Source organism: Dromiciops gliroides, chromosome 4 (genome assembly GCF_019393635.1).
Source record: "Dromiciops gliroides isolate mDroGli1 chromosome 4, mDroGli1.pri, whole genome shotgun sequence".
Classification (NCBI taxonomy): Eukaryota; Metazoa; Chordata; class Mammalia; order Microbiotheria; family Microbiotheriidae; genus Dromiciops; species Dromiciops gliroides.
Genome location: NC_057864.1, coordinates 475,133,337 through 475,150,941, shown reverse-complemented (window position 1 = coordinate 475,150,941; position 17,605 = coordinate 475,133,337). Strand labels below are relative to the sequence as shown.

Sequence of the window (17,605 nt, the reverse complement as noted above, 5' to 3'; positions counted from 1 at the left end):
CCTTGGGACTTCCTGCTCCCAAAGCCAGTGGAATCTGAGAACTACTCAGGATGGAAGGAGGGGCCTGGGGGAGGGTCAGCTGGTCCATCCCCCTCCCTCTGGGCAGGTCCCCGCTTCATCTCTGGCCAGGAATGCAGATGCCTTGCATGTTTGAGAAGGATTTCCAGGGATAGAAATTTCTCCAGCCCCCACTGCTGCCCTAGTTAATCCCTCCTTAGAATCAGGAAGGACTTCTTAACCCAATTCTCCCTCACTGCAGTGCTAGCCACAGGCCTCAGCACCGCAGTTTATCTGAACAGGGGAAACCAACCAAGGTGGCTTTGGAGTCAGCTTCAAAGCCCAGCTCTGCCCCTTCCCAGCAGTGTGACCTTGGGAAAGTCACTTCCCTTCCTCTAGGACTCACTTTCCTCTTTTGTGAAATTAGGAAGTTGAGTTAGTCCCAGAGAGATCCCTGGACAGGGGTTCTTAACTTGGGGGAAGGACTGGACCCCTTGGGCATCCTGGGAAAGCCTAAAGACACCTTCTCAACAGAATCTTTTAACTGCATAGGATGACAAAGGAAACCAATCCTATTGAAATAATATATATATATATATATTTTTTTTTTAAGTTCTCAGACCCCAAGTCAAGAACCCCTCCTCTATAACCTAGCATAGGATGGGGGAGGATGACTCTATCACCCAAGTAAGTCATCTTCCTTCAGTGGGCCTCAGTTTCCAACACTGCTCCACCCCCATCCCAAGACTATATATAATTGTGTCCCAATTATTCATTCACCCATTCAGCAACACTTGTTAAACACCTGCAGTAGATAAAGAATTCTGCTGGGTCCTAGGCCAGATTCCAAACCTAGATAAGACCAGGTTCTGGCTTTTCCCCTCCTTCTTAAGTGATCAGCAGAGAGGAGAGATGAGGAGAGATGCTGGGGCTGGGACAATCAGGGAAGGCTTCCTGGAGGAGAGAAGACAGGAGCTGGGCCTCAAAGGATCAGTAGGATTTGGAGAAGAGAAGGATGGCATTCCCAGTCCGGGGGATGATGTGGGCAAACTCACCGAGGCAGGAAATCAAGCTGCCTTTTCTCCCCCAAACAGCCACCTCCTCAGAAGCCTGGAACTGGACGGTCATCAGTTATAGTTCTTCCTCCCAAGGCTCCCCTGAAAGCAATTGATGGGGCAGCCCTTCCCCATGTCCCCCTTCCCCAGGCATCCTTTCTGTCTGGCCAGCTCAGTCCTGTTCCTGAGAGGCCAAAATAACAGTGTAGTCAACAGCCTCCTCGCATCCTCCCTCCCTGTCCCGGAGGGTCTTGTAGTCATTTGCATGGGCTCTAGCAGGCTGCTGCCTGCAAGCACTTGCTGACCTATGTATGTATGCCCAGCCCTGTTATCACTAACAATGACATCACATTTCTATCACTCAGCCAACAGGAATTTATTAAGCACTTACTGTATACGGACTGTGTGTGCTTCTTGGGTAGTTAGCGCTAGAGAAGCAAAGCCACTGAGATATGATGTAGGCCAAAGCCCTGGGATAAGGATAAAATTGGGGGGGGGGGCCCAAAGGGACCCTCAGAGGTCTAGTTCAGCCTACCAAGCTGTGGTACGTCAGGTCACCTCACTGAACCTCAGTTTCCCCATCTGTAAAATGGGAGCAACAGGTTAGCTGTCCTCTTAGGGTCCTTCCTGCCCAGGGTCTGGGATTTCATCATTTAAATTGCAACGTTATCTCTTATAAATTCCATGACCTTGGGCAAGTCCCCTCACTACCAAATCCCTGTTTATTTACCCATAAAAGAAGGGCAGGCAGGGTCCTTCTCAGAAAGGAAGCACTTGGCAAACCTTTAATTACTGGGAAATGTGACCCTTTGGAGATGGAAAAGCCTTCAGGAATTAAAGGAATTCTGTTGTGCAGTGTCAGGTGGGGCACAGGGGATGCTTCTGGCTCACACCACCGAATGTGGGCGCTTGAGGAGCTTGGCAGACATGCCCGAGGGGGCTTCTCTAAACCCACCCTCCAGCCCAAAGGTACCCAGAGCAATCCTATGTCACCTTAATGTGGTGGCTTCTGCTATATCCACGACCCTGTAAGGCAGGAGGTACGGTGATTACTGTCCTTTTACAGGGGAGGAAACTGAGGCTCCATGTGCTTGGCTAATGCTCAGAAGGGATTTTGAAATCAGAACTTCAGTAAGCATAAAGTTTCTGCTAAATGCCACGTAAGGCCACTAGGTGGCGCCACAGTGCAGAGTCAGGAAGACTCCTTTCCCTGAGTTCAAATCCAACCTCAGACACTTAGTAGCTGTGTGATCATGGGCAAGTTACTTCACCCTGTTTGCCTCAGTTTCCTCATCTGTCAAATGAGGTAGAAAAGGAAAGGGCAGACCACTTCATTATCTCTGCCAGGAAAACCCTAAATGGGGTCAGGGAGAGTTGGACACGATTGAACAACAGCAATAAATATGCCAGGCAGTATGCCAAGCACCAGGGATAAATACAAAGACACAGGGCCTGCCCTCCAGAGCTTACATTCCATTGGAAAGATTTAACACGTACACAGGTCACTAAATACAGAGCATATATCAAATCATTCAGAGTAAGCTGTCTTTTGTGGGGGGCTTAAGGGGGTGGAGGCAGAGAATAACACCAGGGGAGATCAGGAGAGATGCATTAGAAGCCCATGACTGGGGGGCAGCTAGGTGGCACAGTGGATACAGCACCGGTCCTGGAGTCAGGAGGACCTGAGTTCAAATCCGACCTCAGACGCTTGACACTTACTAGCTGTGTGACCCTGGGCAAGTCACTTAACCCCAATTGCCTCACTTTAAAAAAAAAAAAAAAAAGAAGCCCATGAGTGGGCTGAGCTTTGATGGAGGCTGGAGATTCTAAGAGGAAAAGGGAAGGAGGGAAGACTATTCTTAACAGTTTATGCAAAGGCCCAGGGGCAAGAGGTAGAATATTTTGGGCAAGAGAACAGCAAATAGACGGGTTTAACTTTGACTGAAAACATGTGAGGGGGAGTCAGATGAAATCGTCTGCAAAGGTAGGCCGGTGCCTCACTGGGAAAGACTTTAAATGTCCAAAGAAGACGTTTTTGGGGAGGGGGCAGCTAGGTAGCGCAGTGGATAAAGCACTGACCCCGGATTCAGTAGGACCTGAGTTCAAATCCAGCCTCAGATACTTGACACTTACTAGCTGTGTGACCCTGGGCAAGTCACTTAACCCTCATTGCCCTGCCAAAGAAAGAAGAAGAAGAAGAAGAAGAAGAAGAAGAAGAAGAAGAAGAAGAAAAGAAGACGTTTGGGTTTTCTCTTAGACCAGGATATCCAGCTTTCTGGTGGTGTAGCCTCTTTGGGCAGTGTCTGGTGAAGTCTGTTACAAACATTACAAAGGAAACCTATTATAGCCAAAGAGTTATCCATTTTGCTAAATAAGTTCACAGAGCCCAGGTTAAAAACCCTGTAGACCTAGAGGGATGACACGTCTAGACCTGTGCTTAATCTTCTTTTTATTGCTATCTTGTTTTTCCATCACATTTGCCTCGGATTATAGCCTTCCCAGCATCTCCTCCACCCTCTGTCCCCAAGAGATCATGCCATCCATTGTAACAATATTTTCCTTTTTGAATTTTTTAAAACTTATTTCATTAGTTATTCCCCCATTGCATTTTAAAAGATTTTTAACATTCATTTTTTAAAATTTTGAGTCCCAAATTCTCTCCCTTCCTCCCCCACCCCTTGAGAAAGCAAGCAAGATGATATCACTTATACATGTGAAGTCATGCAAAACATTTCCATTTTAGCCATGTGGCAAAAGAAAACATACAAAAAAGCAAGAAAAAGAAAGTAACCAAATTTTATAAAGAGAAGAAAAAAAAAACCAGTTCAGCAAAACCAACCCACACCTTTGGGAGGCAGTGTGGTACAATGGAAAGAAGGCTGAATTTGGAATCCCTTTGAATCCTGGCCCTACTTCTTACTATCTCATTGACCTTGGGTAAGTCACTTATCATCCCTGGGCCTCAGTTTCCTTATATGTAAAATGAGGTGGTTGGACCTTTTAAGTCCATTCTAGTTTTATAATTCTATGAAAAATACCAACCAACTCCAATATTCCACACCCATAGTATCCCACCTCTGCACAGGGAAGGAATTTTCTCACCTCTTCTCTGGGCTCACACTTGACAATTGGCAATTACACTGCTCAGTTTCAGTTTTTGGTTCTTCCCTACTTACATTGTTGCAGTCATTGTACATATTGGTTCTTATTTCTCCATGCCTTGGTTCATCTACATCTTTCAATGCTTCTCTGAGTTCTTTGCATCTGTCTCTTCTTACCATGCAGTAATATATTCCACTGAACTCACATATCACAATTTATTTAGCCATTCTTCAGCTAATGATCACCTAATTTGTGTCTAGTTCTTTGCTATGATGTAATAATGTATTGCTCTGAATGTGTGTATGTGTATGCGTGTATGCATGTGTGTATATGTATATGCACATACGTGTGTGTGTGTGTGTGTGCCCTTGCATTAAGATCCTGAGATAGGAACATCTGGCAGCAGCTCTGTGGAGGATGACTTGGGACAAGAACACCTTGGACTCAGGGAGACCAGTCAAGAGGCTATTTGCAATAGTTCCGTTGCCTCTTTGACAAACCTTCCACTCTGTAATTTTGTCTAAGCCCCGGGTGGCTCTCTCTTTCCCTTCTTCTGTCTTTCCTTCCAAATCATCTCACTGACCCCATTCAGGCTACAAGGGCTGGCTGGCGGGGCCCAGCTTGGGTTACATCCTGAAGCCCTAGCAGGTGGTAGCCGGGTCCTTCCTGATTACAGTGGGGACAGCAAATCCATTTGGTCTCAAGGAGACTCTCGAAGGTTCTCATATTTCAGACGGCAGCCAGAAGGCCTGCAGTGATCAAAGGGCTGAATGGGCTAAAGATGAGAGGAGACAGGTCTGGAATGTCTCAGGTATCTGTCCCTGTGATGGAGAGCTCGCATACTAGTCCTTCCCTGGAGAGACCACACAGTGGAAGCATGCTGGGCCTGGATCCTGCCTCTGACCCTCTGTGATCTTGGGCAAAGCACTCCATTTCTCTGAACCTCAGGTTTCTCATCTGTAAAATGGGGTGGTGAGGTTGGGGTAGGAGCCGTGGTCTCCTTAAACTGTAAATCCTAGTCTGGCCGGTGCTGGCCTCCACTGGAGGAGAGACAAGAAGAGGCTGATCAGGGCCTGGAAAACTTATACTTCGTTGGGGAGACAAGATAGACATAGATAGACTTACTGAATGTCAGAGCCGGAGGGAAGGAACATCACCTAATCCGACCCCTTGGTTTTCCAGACGAGGAACCTGAGACCAAGAGAGGAAGGAACAGAATCACAAGGATAGCACCCGGCAGAGGAAGATTGAGGCTCAGTTCTCTTGACTCCCTCCCCCCCCCAAAAAAAAGCAAAAAAAGTAATAAAGTTTGCTGCCTGTTGTTTACATCACAATCACTGCCCACTAGGCCACCCCTGCTGCCATAGGACCCTCCTTTGTAACAAAGACGGGCAGCTAGCTCAGTGTATGCACCATTCTGTACCCACGGTCCCCCACTTCTCAGCCAAGAGGAAGAAAGTGGTTTTTAGCATCTGTTCTCCCCAAACGAGGCTGGTGATTCTATCGAGCCTGAATGCAGCTGCTTCTCAGTCCTCTTTGTGTTTACGTTCTTACGGTTCTCAGATAGTTGGTTCTCTGGGCTCTGTTTGCTTCTTTCTGCATCTCTTCATACAAGTCTTCCCCCACTTCCCATCCATGGTTTCTTATGGTACAGTCATTCATTAAGAATTATGAAATTGGGGGGGCAGCTAGGTGGTGCAGTAGATAAAGCACCAGCCCTGAATTCAGAAGGATCTGAGTTCAAATCCGGCCTCAGACACTTGACACTTACTAGCTGTGTGACCCTGGGCAAGTCACTTAACTCTCATTGCCCTGCCCCCCCCCCAAAAAAAGAATTATTAAGTGCCTACTATGTGCACTGGGCTGCAAAGACAATGATGTTATAGTCCCTACCCTCAAGGAGCTTCCATTCCCTGTTGGGAGAGACAGCATGTACATGAGAATATACAGATTACAAAGGAGGTAAATTTATGGGTGGGAGAGGTCATTAGCCGTCCCCAGCAGTGGGCACACACTCTATTTCCAGTTCCAAGACTCCTTCCCCCTAACTGACAATATACCTCAGTGTGGATGAACATTCTACCCAGAAGTCAGGGGGTGGAGAAGTGAGTAAGTTCTGGGACTGTGTTAAATGTTTGCAGTTGCCCAGAAACCCTTGGGGTTGGGGGAGAAAAGGACCCATTGTTCTTCTTGCCCTTGCATAGAATTCTTTAGGCCTGCTACCAACTAGAGAAGGACCTTGTATTCCTGTCCCCACCTAGAATTCTCAGGATCTGGTACCAACTAAAACTGCAGAGAATGAACCAGGATGGAGGGGAGGTTAGGGACTAGACTTGAAGTCAGGAAGACCTGGGTGCAAATCCTACTTCAGATTCTTTCTAGATGTGCAACCACAGACAAATCACTTCACCTCGGAACCTCACCGTCCCTAGCAAAGGTTTGGAGTCAGTGGCCTCTAAAGGCTCCTTGAGTTCTACATCTAAGATTCTACATAAAAGTTAACCAAGGACACGAGGCAAGACTTGGTCAGGGAGCAAAGGAAGGAAAGCAGGAAATTAGGGTGTGAGGAGGTGCCCCTTCCAGAGGAAGAAGATGGCGTGCAGAGTCACTGTGCAGCAATCGAATGGGCATTCTTAGCTCCTGAAAAAAGAAAACACACAAGATGCTGAAATAGCATATATCGAAGGCTTACTAAACGTTTGTTGGTGGATCGATTGCTCAGTCAGCTGATTGATGCGGTAGCGGTAGCCACTTCCGTGGTGAGAAAAGCACTGGATTTGGGGAGAGAGAACCTTAGTTCAGATTCCAGTTCTGCTACTTGCAATCTGTGTGACCTTGGGGAGGTCACTTGCCTCCATTTCCTCCTCTATAAAAGGAAAGCAGTGGCCTCGCAGATCCAGCTTTGAAACCTCTAAATAGATAGAAAAGTGCTGGGCTTGGAGTGAGAAGACCTGAGTTTGAATCTTCTCTGTCTGTCCTTTGCTAGCTCTGCGACCTTAAGCGATCCACCCCTCCTCTCGGAGCCTCAGTTTTCCTCACCTACAAAGCAAGCGGGGATGGAGCTGGCTAGCTCATTTCTGGCACCCCTTGCACATGGAAATCTGATAAGTTCCCTCCCACACGGTGATTGGAGAGGCTGCCCCACTGAAGCAGGCAGGTGTCTGGCCTGCAGGATTGGGGGTAGAATCTGGGTATTTTCAGCTGAGGCAGGGGGACGGGTGTGTGTGTGTGTGGCTGGTGAGCTCAGTAGACAGAGCTTGGTACTAATGAAGATAGGGCAAAATGACTCTCCCCTTGCCGCTGGTGGGGATTACCTTACGTGGGTGCTGGGGCGCCTCGCTCTTTGATTATATGTTATTCTCCCCACTCCCCCAGGAGGGAGGTAAGCTATGACTCACCCAAGTGGGCGGTGGAGCCTGGATGTTGCTGGGCGATGGCATATGAAACCTTAGCTCAGAAGCTATTAGGAAGAAGCCTGGATTTTAGGGGCTAGACAAAGAAGCAGGTAGCCTCTTTTCTCCAAGGCCACATGGACTGTATGGGGGAACCAGGGCCAGGAAGGAGATAGAAGAGACTGAGGTTAGCTCACAAAGCTTGAGTCTCCAGCATAGGGGCAGTCTATTGTTGTTTGTCCTTCGTTCTCCCAGAGGACCATGACATCAGGGTGATGTCATGACTTGTACTGAATTGGATTTAAGTGAGGGAGGGCTGTTGTGCAAGGTCATGGGCCTCACTCTCTCCTCCAGACCCATCTGGGTCTAGCAGCAAGATATTCATCAGGATGACTGGAGATGGCCACGGATGTCTGACACGACTGGGGTTAAGTGACTCGCCCAGGGTCACACAGCTGGTTATGTGTCTAAAGTGAGATTTGAACTCAGATCCTCCCAACTTCAGGGCCAGTGCTCTATCCACTGAACCACCTACCTGCCCCAGATGCAGTCATCCATCATCAAGCCTTTATTCATCACCAAATACATTCTAGGGACTGTGCAGTCAGGAAGGCCTGCATTCAAATCCCACCCTAACCAGCTGTATCACCTTGAACAGAGTTGCTAAATCTCTATGGGCCCCAGTTCCCCCATTTGTAAGATGGGAACAAAGTAGCACTGACTTCACAGCATTGTTGCAAGGTTTAAATGTATGTATAGTATTTTACAAGCCTTAAAGCCCCATTGAAAGGGTGGTGGTGGTGGTGGCAGGGGGCAGCTAGGTGGCGCAGTGGATAAAGCACCGGCCCTGGATTCAGGAGGACCTGAGTTCAAATCCGGCCTCAGACACTTGACACTTACTAGCTGTGTGACCCTGGGCAAGTCACTTAACCCTCATTGCCCAGCCAGAAAAAAAAAAAAAAGAAGAAAGAAAGGGTGGTGGTGGCTGCCGCCACTGCCACTAGGTCTCTTATTCAGCTGTGGGTTGGCCTGCTTGGGCTGTGAGGGCCGGGCCAGTGTAGGAGTCTGTGATCCCTTTGCCTCCACTGCCCAGGGAAGGAGCTGGAGCCGAGCAGACGCTCTTTGGACTGGGGAAGTTAGGATTCCGGAGGAGTCTGGGGCTGCAATTGGATTGGACCTCCTGGGACCAGGAGAGAAAAGAGGATGTGGTCTGTGAGGGCTGGGGAAGGAGGAGGTGCCAGTGAGCCCGGGACAGGGAGCCCCAGGCCGGCTCAAAATGGAGAACTAGGGAAGGTCGGGCTTTGGACACACCTGTGAAACAGGTCCCTGCTCTGCCCCTTTCCTCAAGCCGTCCAGATCCATTCTCAGGCAGGGATACGATAAATGCCTGCAGTCAGGCTTAACGTTAGGGAGGGGGAATTGCATTTGTGCTCCTGAAAGGCAAAAACTGAGCTAAAGGAATGCATTTCTAATCATAGAATTTCAGGTATGAGTCATTGTGGGGGTGACTGTGTGTAGGGGCGGGGAGAGTTGGTGAGTAGAAGCTTTCCCTCCTGCCCTTTGCCTCATGCAATGTTGGTTGTAGGGTCCAGGGCAGTTTCCCAACCTCAAATGCCATGGGAATGCTGGGAAGGCTATAGGAAGCTAAGAGAGGACTATAGAGATACCCCAGAATGGCAACCATTCAAGATGAGATGATGAAAGAGACTAGAGAAAGCTGGCTTGACATACCTAAGGGGTGAAGGTGACCCCCAGTTCAGTACAAGCCAACATCACGACTTAGCTGATGAAGAAGATAATGAAGTCTTAGCTTGTGTTCCGTGTAGTACAGGGTCCCGAATGAGGTCATTTCAGGAATATCGTCAGAGATTACCTAGGGTGGTGTGGTCAGAGTTTTTCCCCTGGGTGCCAAATCTGGGGGGGGGGGAGCAGCCCCACTACTTGTCCTTTAGCAGCAGAAGAACAAAGTAGTTTAGCATCTGGTTTGCCTGGTATCATGGCAGGTAGGTGGTCTGGGAATGGGGATGAAGTGGGTTCTGGTCCTGCCTATAACACATCATGGCCATGTGACCCGAGGTGTGCTTAACCACTGGGTGCCCCAAACTCTAAGGCCTTCAAAGACTTAGGAGTTACAGATGGGTTGTTATTCTGCCTTGGTAGAAGATGCTTCCGACACTGAAAAAATCCCAAGTCAGTCCAGACTCGGAAAAGAAAAGGAAAACAATGAGTGAAGGTGCGGGGTTTGCCAAGCCCCCCTCTGCCATGCCCCAGCTGGCCACGTCTCCCTGCTCCAAGATGTCAGGGCATTCCTGCCTGTCCCTCTGGGGGCAGTGGGAGAAGCCCTGGAGCTGAAGTCGGGAGGACGTGGTCTGCCTCTGACACTCACTGGCGGTGTGACATGGGCAAGATATAGTCATCTCTGTGAGCCTCAGTTTCTTCATCTGTAAAATGGAAATATAGAAGCATCCACTATTATGTTGAAGATCATGGTGAGGATCATGTGAAATAATGTATATGAAGTGCTGTGAAGAACTTTGGGGAAGTCCCAGTCAATGGATTGGGAGTTGGAGAACCTGGGTTCAAATCCTGGCTATTTTATTTATCTGTGTTACCTTGGACAATTCACTTATCTCTCTAGGACTCAGTTTCCCTGTGTGCAAAATGAGAAGGTTGGACCACAAGGCCCCCGAGGTCCGTTCTAGCTCTGAATCTGCGATTATAACTTCTCTGGGCCACAGTTTCCTTCTCTGTAAAACAAGGGGGTTTGGCCGCATGGTCTCTGAAGTCCCTTCCAGCTCAGCATCTGTGGTCACCCTAAAGGACTAAATGTCAGCTATTACTTTTATCATCCTCATTCGCTGCCCTGGCCTGAGAGTTGGGAGCCCTGAGCTCTGACCTCAGTTCTCCTGCCGAACCACGAACCACTGTGTGTAAATCACTCCCCTTCTCCAGACCTTACTTTGCTTCTCTGTAAAGTCTGGCAGTTGGCTTGGATGGCCTTTAGGGTCCCTTCCTCAGCCTAGGATTCTGTCTCTTCTGCCTCTGGTATTCTCTGAGTCTAATGGGAGAGACACAGCTTGTTCCAAGACCCGAGTTCTAATCCTGGCTCTGGCTTAGAAACCAATCCCAAAAGGGACTTTAGGAATGTTGGGAGCAGTGGGCCCTATCATAGGCATGATTGCATCTTCTCCCCATGTGACCATTGTGAAGGCTGGTGCACAGGTAGCATTCTGGTTGTTTTATCATCATAGCTGATAGGGTTGTACTCATTTGTCTAAGAATACAAGCTGAAGCTTGGAGGAGGGGGATGACTTGCCCAAAGTCACACAGCAAGTTAACATAGGACCTTGGCCAAGTCACTCCCCTCTCTGTGCCTCGGTTTCCTGATCTGTAAAATGACAGGATCTCAAAGGTCCTTTCTAGCGCTCTGCTCTTGATTTGGGGGTTCATCTTCAAGGGAAAAGGTTGGTTCGGTTCCAGGGAAAGGTCTGGGCCTCCCTGAGGCCCACCCTGGGGAAATTGAATGCAGGTCAACAATGGGGGCCATTTGCATGGGGCTTTTTTCCCCTTTCCTTCCTCATTTGGATCTCAAATTGGGTGTTAGCTGGTTTCCCCGGGCTGAGATAGTTTGGCCTTTTTCATCAGGCACAGATTTCCCTGCAGAGGGACTCTGGGAGGAGGAGGAGGTCTGTGCCGGAGGCCGCCGGGAGGCCGGGGACCTGGCTTCGAATCCCAGCTCAATTATTTCCCTGCCTGTGGAACCCGGAGCCAGCACTCCCCTCTCTGTGCCTCCGTGTGCCGCTCTCTCAAAGCTGGGGCTGATGATCTCCAAAGACTCCTTTCAGCTCCAATCTAAAACACACAAGATGATGGATTTTTGTTCATTGCAAAAAATTAAAATTTTCAAGTCTGACATGCACAATAGCGTGTCTACCATGGGTCCCTGTGAACTCTACTCCCCAGTGCTCTTCCTGATCCTGTGGGGGGAGGGGAGAGGAGAGAAGGAGGGGAGGGGAGGGGAGAGAAAGGGAGGGAAGGGGAGAGGGGAGGGGAGGGGAGAGAAGGGGAAGGGAGGGGAGGGGAGAGAAAGGGAGGGGAGGGAAGGGGAGAGGAGAGAAAGGGGGAGAAAAGAGGGGAGGGGAGGGAAAGGAGAAGAGAGGAGAGGGGAGGGGAGGAGAGGAAAGGGAAGGGAAAGGAGAAGAGAGGAGAAATGGGGAAGGGAGAGGAGGAGAGGGGAGGGGAGGGGGGAGGGGAGGGGAGGAGAGGAGAGAAAGGGAAGGGAAAGGAGAAGAGAGGAGAGGAGGAGAGGGCAGAGGAGAGAAGAAAAATCCCAGAGTTTCAGAAATCCAGCCTCTGCAGTTTATCAGGAAACCAAACAGACATCAGAGACTTCCTCACTCCATTTGTCTCTCAGGTCCGGTGACGTTGCTACACTTGCACCAACCTTCGCTTGCCATTTCCCACCGCCTTGCCCTCCTCACTGCCCTCCCATCGCTCCATCACACTGACCTCCTGACCCTACGAGGCCTTTCCCCTCGTCTCTTTATCCCAAACCAGCCTAGTCTTTCCTAGCCCTGGTAAACGGTGGCTCTTCTGTCTTCAGGGCCAGGTTATCCTCAAATTACAGAAGTTCAGAAAGATGACGGACACCCCCCACCCCCATTCCCCAGGCCAGGGCAACAAAGCGTGTCAGGACATGAGGTGGAGGATTCAGACCCGGGCCTTCCAGCCTTCTAGGTCCATCTCTTACTGGGCCGAGCCAGGAAGAGGCCCCGTGCTACTTGAAGATGCAGAGGGTGCAGGGCCAGGAGCCTTCGGCCGCCTCAGACGCTGGAATCAGAACCGAGGCCGACCCCCGCCCCCCACCCTCGGGCCCCCACAGGAGCAGGACTGAAATCTGATTTCCCAGAACAGCTCAGGGGCCACGGCTGCCACTGGTGCTGCCGCTGCTCAATACCCAGAAGCCCAGAGCGGAGGAGAGGAGAGGACAGGAAACCAGAGCCCCAGCACTCACTCATGTCTCTCTTTCTCTTTTAATTTGTGCCCTAGCCCCTAGACGGAGTACAGCCTTGGGAAAAGCTTACGCTCCTACTCATGGTATGTAGCACAGCAGGAGGGCCCGAGGCTCTTGGGGGCTTACCCACCCAATCACACACGTACGCACTCTACACACACACACACACACACACACAATACTCTACACCCAATCATACACACATATGTACTCTACACACATATATACTCTGCACCCAGTCACACCACATACACACTCTACACACATACATACACACATTCCCTTTCCCATCAGTCCCTCCATCCCTCCCCTTCCCCACCCCACTCCCGCCCCCCTTCAATGTCTCTGGGTGCCAGCCGGTCCCGGCCATCACTAAGTCAGTCAACAAGGGAGAGGCGAGGTGACCTAGTTAATCCGTGCTCAGATGATCTCCATCACACAAACTCCAGGCGGTTCAGCAGAATCAGCGCCTTCCCGACTGTAAGACACAGGAAGTCTTGGTTGGAGGACCCAGGCCCTGTTTGAGCTCCCAAGACCCATGCAAGATACAGGATCATAAGACATAAGAGCTGGAAGGAGCCCAAGAGGTCATGTCCTCCAGCACCCCTCATTCTACAGACGTAGAAAAGGAGGCCCAGAAGCAATCGGCTCAAGGCCACACAGCTAGCAAGCGGCAAAACTGGGATCTGAACTCAAGTGCTCAGATTCAAAATCCAGCACTTCCTTCAGTGTGCCGTGATGCTTCCCCAGTCATTCCTGTCTAGGAGGAAGGGAATGAGAAGGCTTCCTGGAAGAGGAGGCGTTTGAGCCTGGAGAGGCAGCATGGGAAAGCAGAAAGGGCAGTACAGTTAGAATCTGAGGACACGGGTTCAAATGCTGTGCGGTCTTGGGCATGTTCCAAAGCCTTTGGTCCCTTCCAGCTCTAATCAATGATCCGACGACCTTTGCTCAAATCTCACCTCTGGGTATTCCACACAGCCTCCCCCCCCACCCCAGCCTCAGTTTCCCCCTTGGTAACACTGGACTAAGTGGCCTCCAGGGATCTACTGGAGTTCCATGATTGGGTGACTAAGGTGTCTGAGGTCCCCCCTGGCTCCAGCATCTTCTGGCCCCCTGAGCTGAGCCCGAGGGGTGGGTAGGAATGCAGGGACACACCAAGGGAAGGTACAAAGGAGGGCAGGCACAATCATCAGAACCTCTTTGTAAGGGAAGAGAAGTTCATAAAACATGCATCATGGAAACCGTGACCCACTCTTGTAAACACTGAGCGTTCCACCCTCCCAAAGACAGCAGCAGGCCTGAGCCGGCTGGCGGCAGGTAACCCAGGGAGCGGCTCAGCCCTGGGGTTTGTGGGCTGTCGGTGCCTCAGGGCCTGAAGGGATGAGCTCTTCCATCCGGGGTCCTGGGGCCAGAGCAGACGAGTGCGGGGAAGGAGTGAGCTGGCTATGCAGGCAGGGTGACTTAGGGTCAGTGAGAAAGAGGACACTCCTGGGCTCCAGAGAATCGGGTAGAACCCACAGGATCCTGAGCTGGAAGAGATCTCAGAGACCACCTGGGCCACGCCCTTCTTATCACAAAGGAGGCCCAGAGAGGGAATCGACTTCCCCCAAGTCACATGCAAGCTCATAGCAGAACAAGGATTCAAACCCAGGTCCTGTGATCGCTCCACTGCCCAGATGGTGACTGAAACTGACTCCCAGTCCAGTATTTTCCTCCATACCTCACTGCCACACCCCAGGATTGTTTTCACTTTTGTCCTTGTATCCCCAAGCCTTACCCAGTGCCTCGCACATAGTAGGAGCTTAATAAATGCTCATTGTTTATTCAAATGATTGAATATAAGCTTCTTGAAAGCAGGGCCTTTTGTCTTTGGATGCCCAGAGCTTAGCACAGGGTCTGGCACATAATCTGCTTGTATACTGATTCCTTGAGCACAGGGATTGTTTTTGTGGTGGTATCTCCACCACTTAGGACATTGCTTGGCATAGAGCAGGTGCTTAATAAATGCTTGTTGCCTAACCGAATGAAGTATTCCATTTCAATTCAATTCAGCATTTATGCCAGTTACTGGGCTCCTCCAGAGCCAACCCTCTTTCCACCATATTTGTTGATCACATGAAGAACGTCCACCAAAGCTTGGGCCGGAAGGGGAACGCTGGTGATTTAAGAACTTAGAACACTGGATGAATTCATTTCATCCCTAAATGAATTTCAGAAAAGGCCAGTCAAAAAAACCTTAATTATTTAAATTTTTAAATTAAAATTTTTTTTAAAAAGGCCAATCACCCCCCCCTCAAAAGACCCCCCCACATATGGCTCATCCCTTGCATACAGCCCAAGCACTCCCCCTTTCTTCCCATCATACAGAGAAGTAGGCATTTGGGTGAGCTGATTGATGATGAAGTCCCCTGGAAAGAGAAAACAAAGTCAGCTTCTCTCTTCTCTGGTCGAACCCAGAACCATGGAAGGTGCCAACAGGCACCCACAGCTCCTACAGGTATTAGGGAACTAGATTCCCAAGCCACTTCCTGCCTGGCCCAGCTCCCTCCGCTCCCTCTCTCAGTGAGAGTAATAACTAGCATTCATACATGACTTTCATGTTTGCAAAGCGCTCTACACACATAGAACCTCACAGCAGTCATGAAAGGGAGATTCTCCAGGTACCCTCATTCATTTATTTATTTATTTTTTTGTCTGGTTTTGGGCTGGGCCTATGATTGCATTGCCACAGGGAATCCCAGTGAGGAAGATCCTTCCACCAGCAGAGATCGCCACCTGTTCTCCAGTCCTAGAGAATTACCTGAAGCACGGAGAGGTTAGTCCTACAGTTAGTAAAGGTCCCGGGCAGGACTTGAACTCAAGGCCAGCTCTATCTTTTCTGTGAGGCTGCCCCTCAGACCACACTGTTGAGCAACACTGCTGCCATTTCCCTCATTTTTTTCCTCTTCTTCCACATGGTTTTCATTGGGATCATAGATTGGCGGGTCTAGAGGGAGCTTTCAAGATCATCTGTTCTAGTCTTCTCATTTTACCCATCAAGCAGCCAGTGCCTAGAGGAGGCATGGTCACACAGTAGGGCCAACCTTACAGTGGCATCCTTCTCTTTTGAGGTCACTCATCAGGGTTCCTGTTGGCTGCACAGAGATTGTCCTGGCTCACTCAAGAGAGCGGCTATGAGGCCGCCTAAGCGCGACTCGGCTTAGGTTCAGTTCTTCTAAAGTCTAAGCTAGCTAAGAACAGGGAAAGGAGAGAGCATTTTATATAGCACCTACTAGGCACCAGACACTGTGCAAAGTGCTTCTTGCAAATGTTATCCCATTCAATCCTCACAATAAGCCTGGGAGGTAGATGCCGTTATTATCTCCAGTTTACAATTGAGGAAACTGAGGATGAGAGAGGTTGAGTGATTTACCCAAGGCCACACAGCTAGTAAATGAGAGAATGGAAACACCACTTCCTTTGGACTAGTTCCTTTCTTTATCTGCTTCTGTGTATACTTCCTTTTAGGCAGGGTGCCAGGGGTCACTCTAGGGCTCAGGCTCATCCTCTGTACAATGAGGGCTTTAGACTAGATGGTTTCCAAGGCCTCTTCCAGGAAGAGGAAAGCTCTGACATCCTGTCCTCTGGCATCCTCTCTGTCTCTGACAATCTATGTTCTAAGGCTCTGTTGAACTCTGGAATTTTGTTCTAAGGTTCTATCTGGCTTTGACATTCTGCATTCTTAGATTCTATCCAACTCTGACCCTGGATGTTGTAAGGACCCTTTCAGTTCTAACCGTCTTTGGTTCCATGAAAGTCGCAGGAGGTGGGCTCCTGTCTTGTCCTGCTGGTTCATGTTCGTGCACATTTCATTCATGTCAGTGAGTCACGGCTGAGTATGTATCCATTCCCTGCCAGCTCCATGGCCTTAGGAAGTCCCTTTTTCTCCTCTGAGCCTCAGTTTCCACATCTGTAAAGTGGATTTGTTATGCTCTAACCACGTCACTCCTCTGCTCTCCAGGGCCCAATGACTCTCTTCTCCCTCTAAGATAAAATATCCGCTCCCCTCTTTGGTCTTCACAAAGGCCTTCACGAGCTAAAAGCGGCCCATCCGCTCTGATCACAATCGATTCCCCTGTGCACACTCTGTGTTCCATCCATTCTGGCCTCCCTGCTGGTCCCTGTTCTTGATGCTCCATCTCCTGTCTCCATGCCCTTGTCCAGGCTGTCCCCTATGCCCGGTGTACCCTCCTCCCCCCCACCTTTCAGAACCCCTGCTTTCCTTCTAGGCTCAGCTCAAACATTCCCTCCTTTCCTGATTCCAGACACCCTCCCTGCAACTGAAATTCCTCTGCATTTGCTCCGTAGACAGGCTGTACCGCTTTCACTTCCTGTGTGCATGTTTTGGTCTCTTGGATTGTAAGCTCCTTTTTGTTTCTGTATCCGCTGGGCCCAACACTGCACCTAGTATACAACAGGTGCTTAATAAATGTTTATTGAGTGAATACTTGTCAGAAGCAGTGTGGCTCAGTGGAAAGAACACTGGCTCTGGAGTTAGAAGATTTGGATTCACGTCTTACCTTTAATACTTACTTCTGTGATACAATGGCAGCTAAGTGACACAATGGGTAGAACAATGGACTTGGAATCAGGAAGACACATCTTCATGAGTTCAAATCCAGCCTCGGACATTTCACTAGCCATGTGATTTTGGACAAGTCACTGAACCCTGTTTGCCTCAGTTTCTTCATCAGTAAAATGAACTGGAGAAGGAAATGGCAAAGCTTTCCAGTATATTTGTCAAGAAAACCCCAAATGGGGTCCCAGAGTCAGACGTGACTGAAAAGCTCCCGAAGGACAACAGCCGTTCCACTAAGCCTCAGTTTTCTCATCTGTAAAATGAGCGGGGTTGGACCAGCTGGGCTCTGCAGTGCTTTTTGGCTGTGGGTCTCTGGTCCTGAGCATCTCAGGGGCCGACAAGCTCCCTGCAGAAATGTGAGCTGCTCGCTCGTCTGATCCTCTAGGATACTCAGCGAGATGGGCAGGGATCATCATCCCTGTGTTAA

The 17,605-nt window shown here is 49.6% G+C and overlaps 1 protein-coding gene across 4 annotated transcripts in view; it reads left to right on the top strand.

Moving 5' to 3' along the window:
* Positions 1 to 17,605, top strand: part of GTF2IRD1 (GTF2I repeat domain containing 1) — a 244,094-nt gene that overhangs the window by 194,677 nt on the left and 31,812 nt on the right. For 2 of the 4 annotated variants that reach the window (XM_043964256.1, XM_043964255.1), the window contains exons 23-24: positions 12,596 to 12,643; positions 15,292 to 15,375. The exons of 1 other annotated variant lie outside the window; for it this stretch is intronic. In XM_043964256.1, coding sequence (XP_043820191.1) covers positions 12,596 to 12,643; positions 15,292 to 15,375 — 132 coding nt within the window. The remainder of the gene's footprint in view (positions 1 to 12,595; positions 12,644 to 15,291; positions 15,376 to 17,605) is intronic. One more of the 4 variants, XM_043964257.1, reaches the window with a different exon arrangement.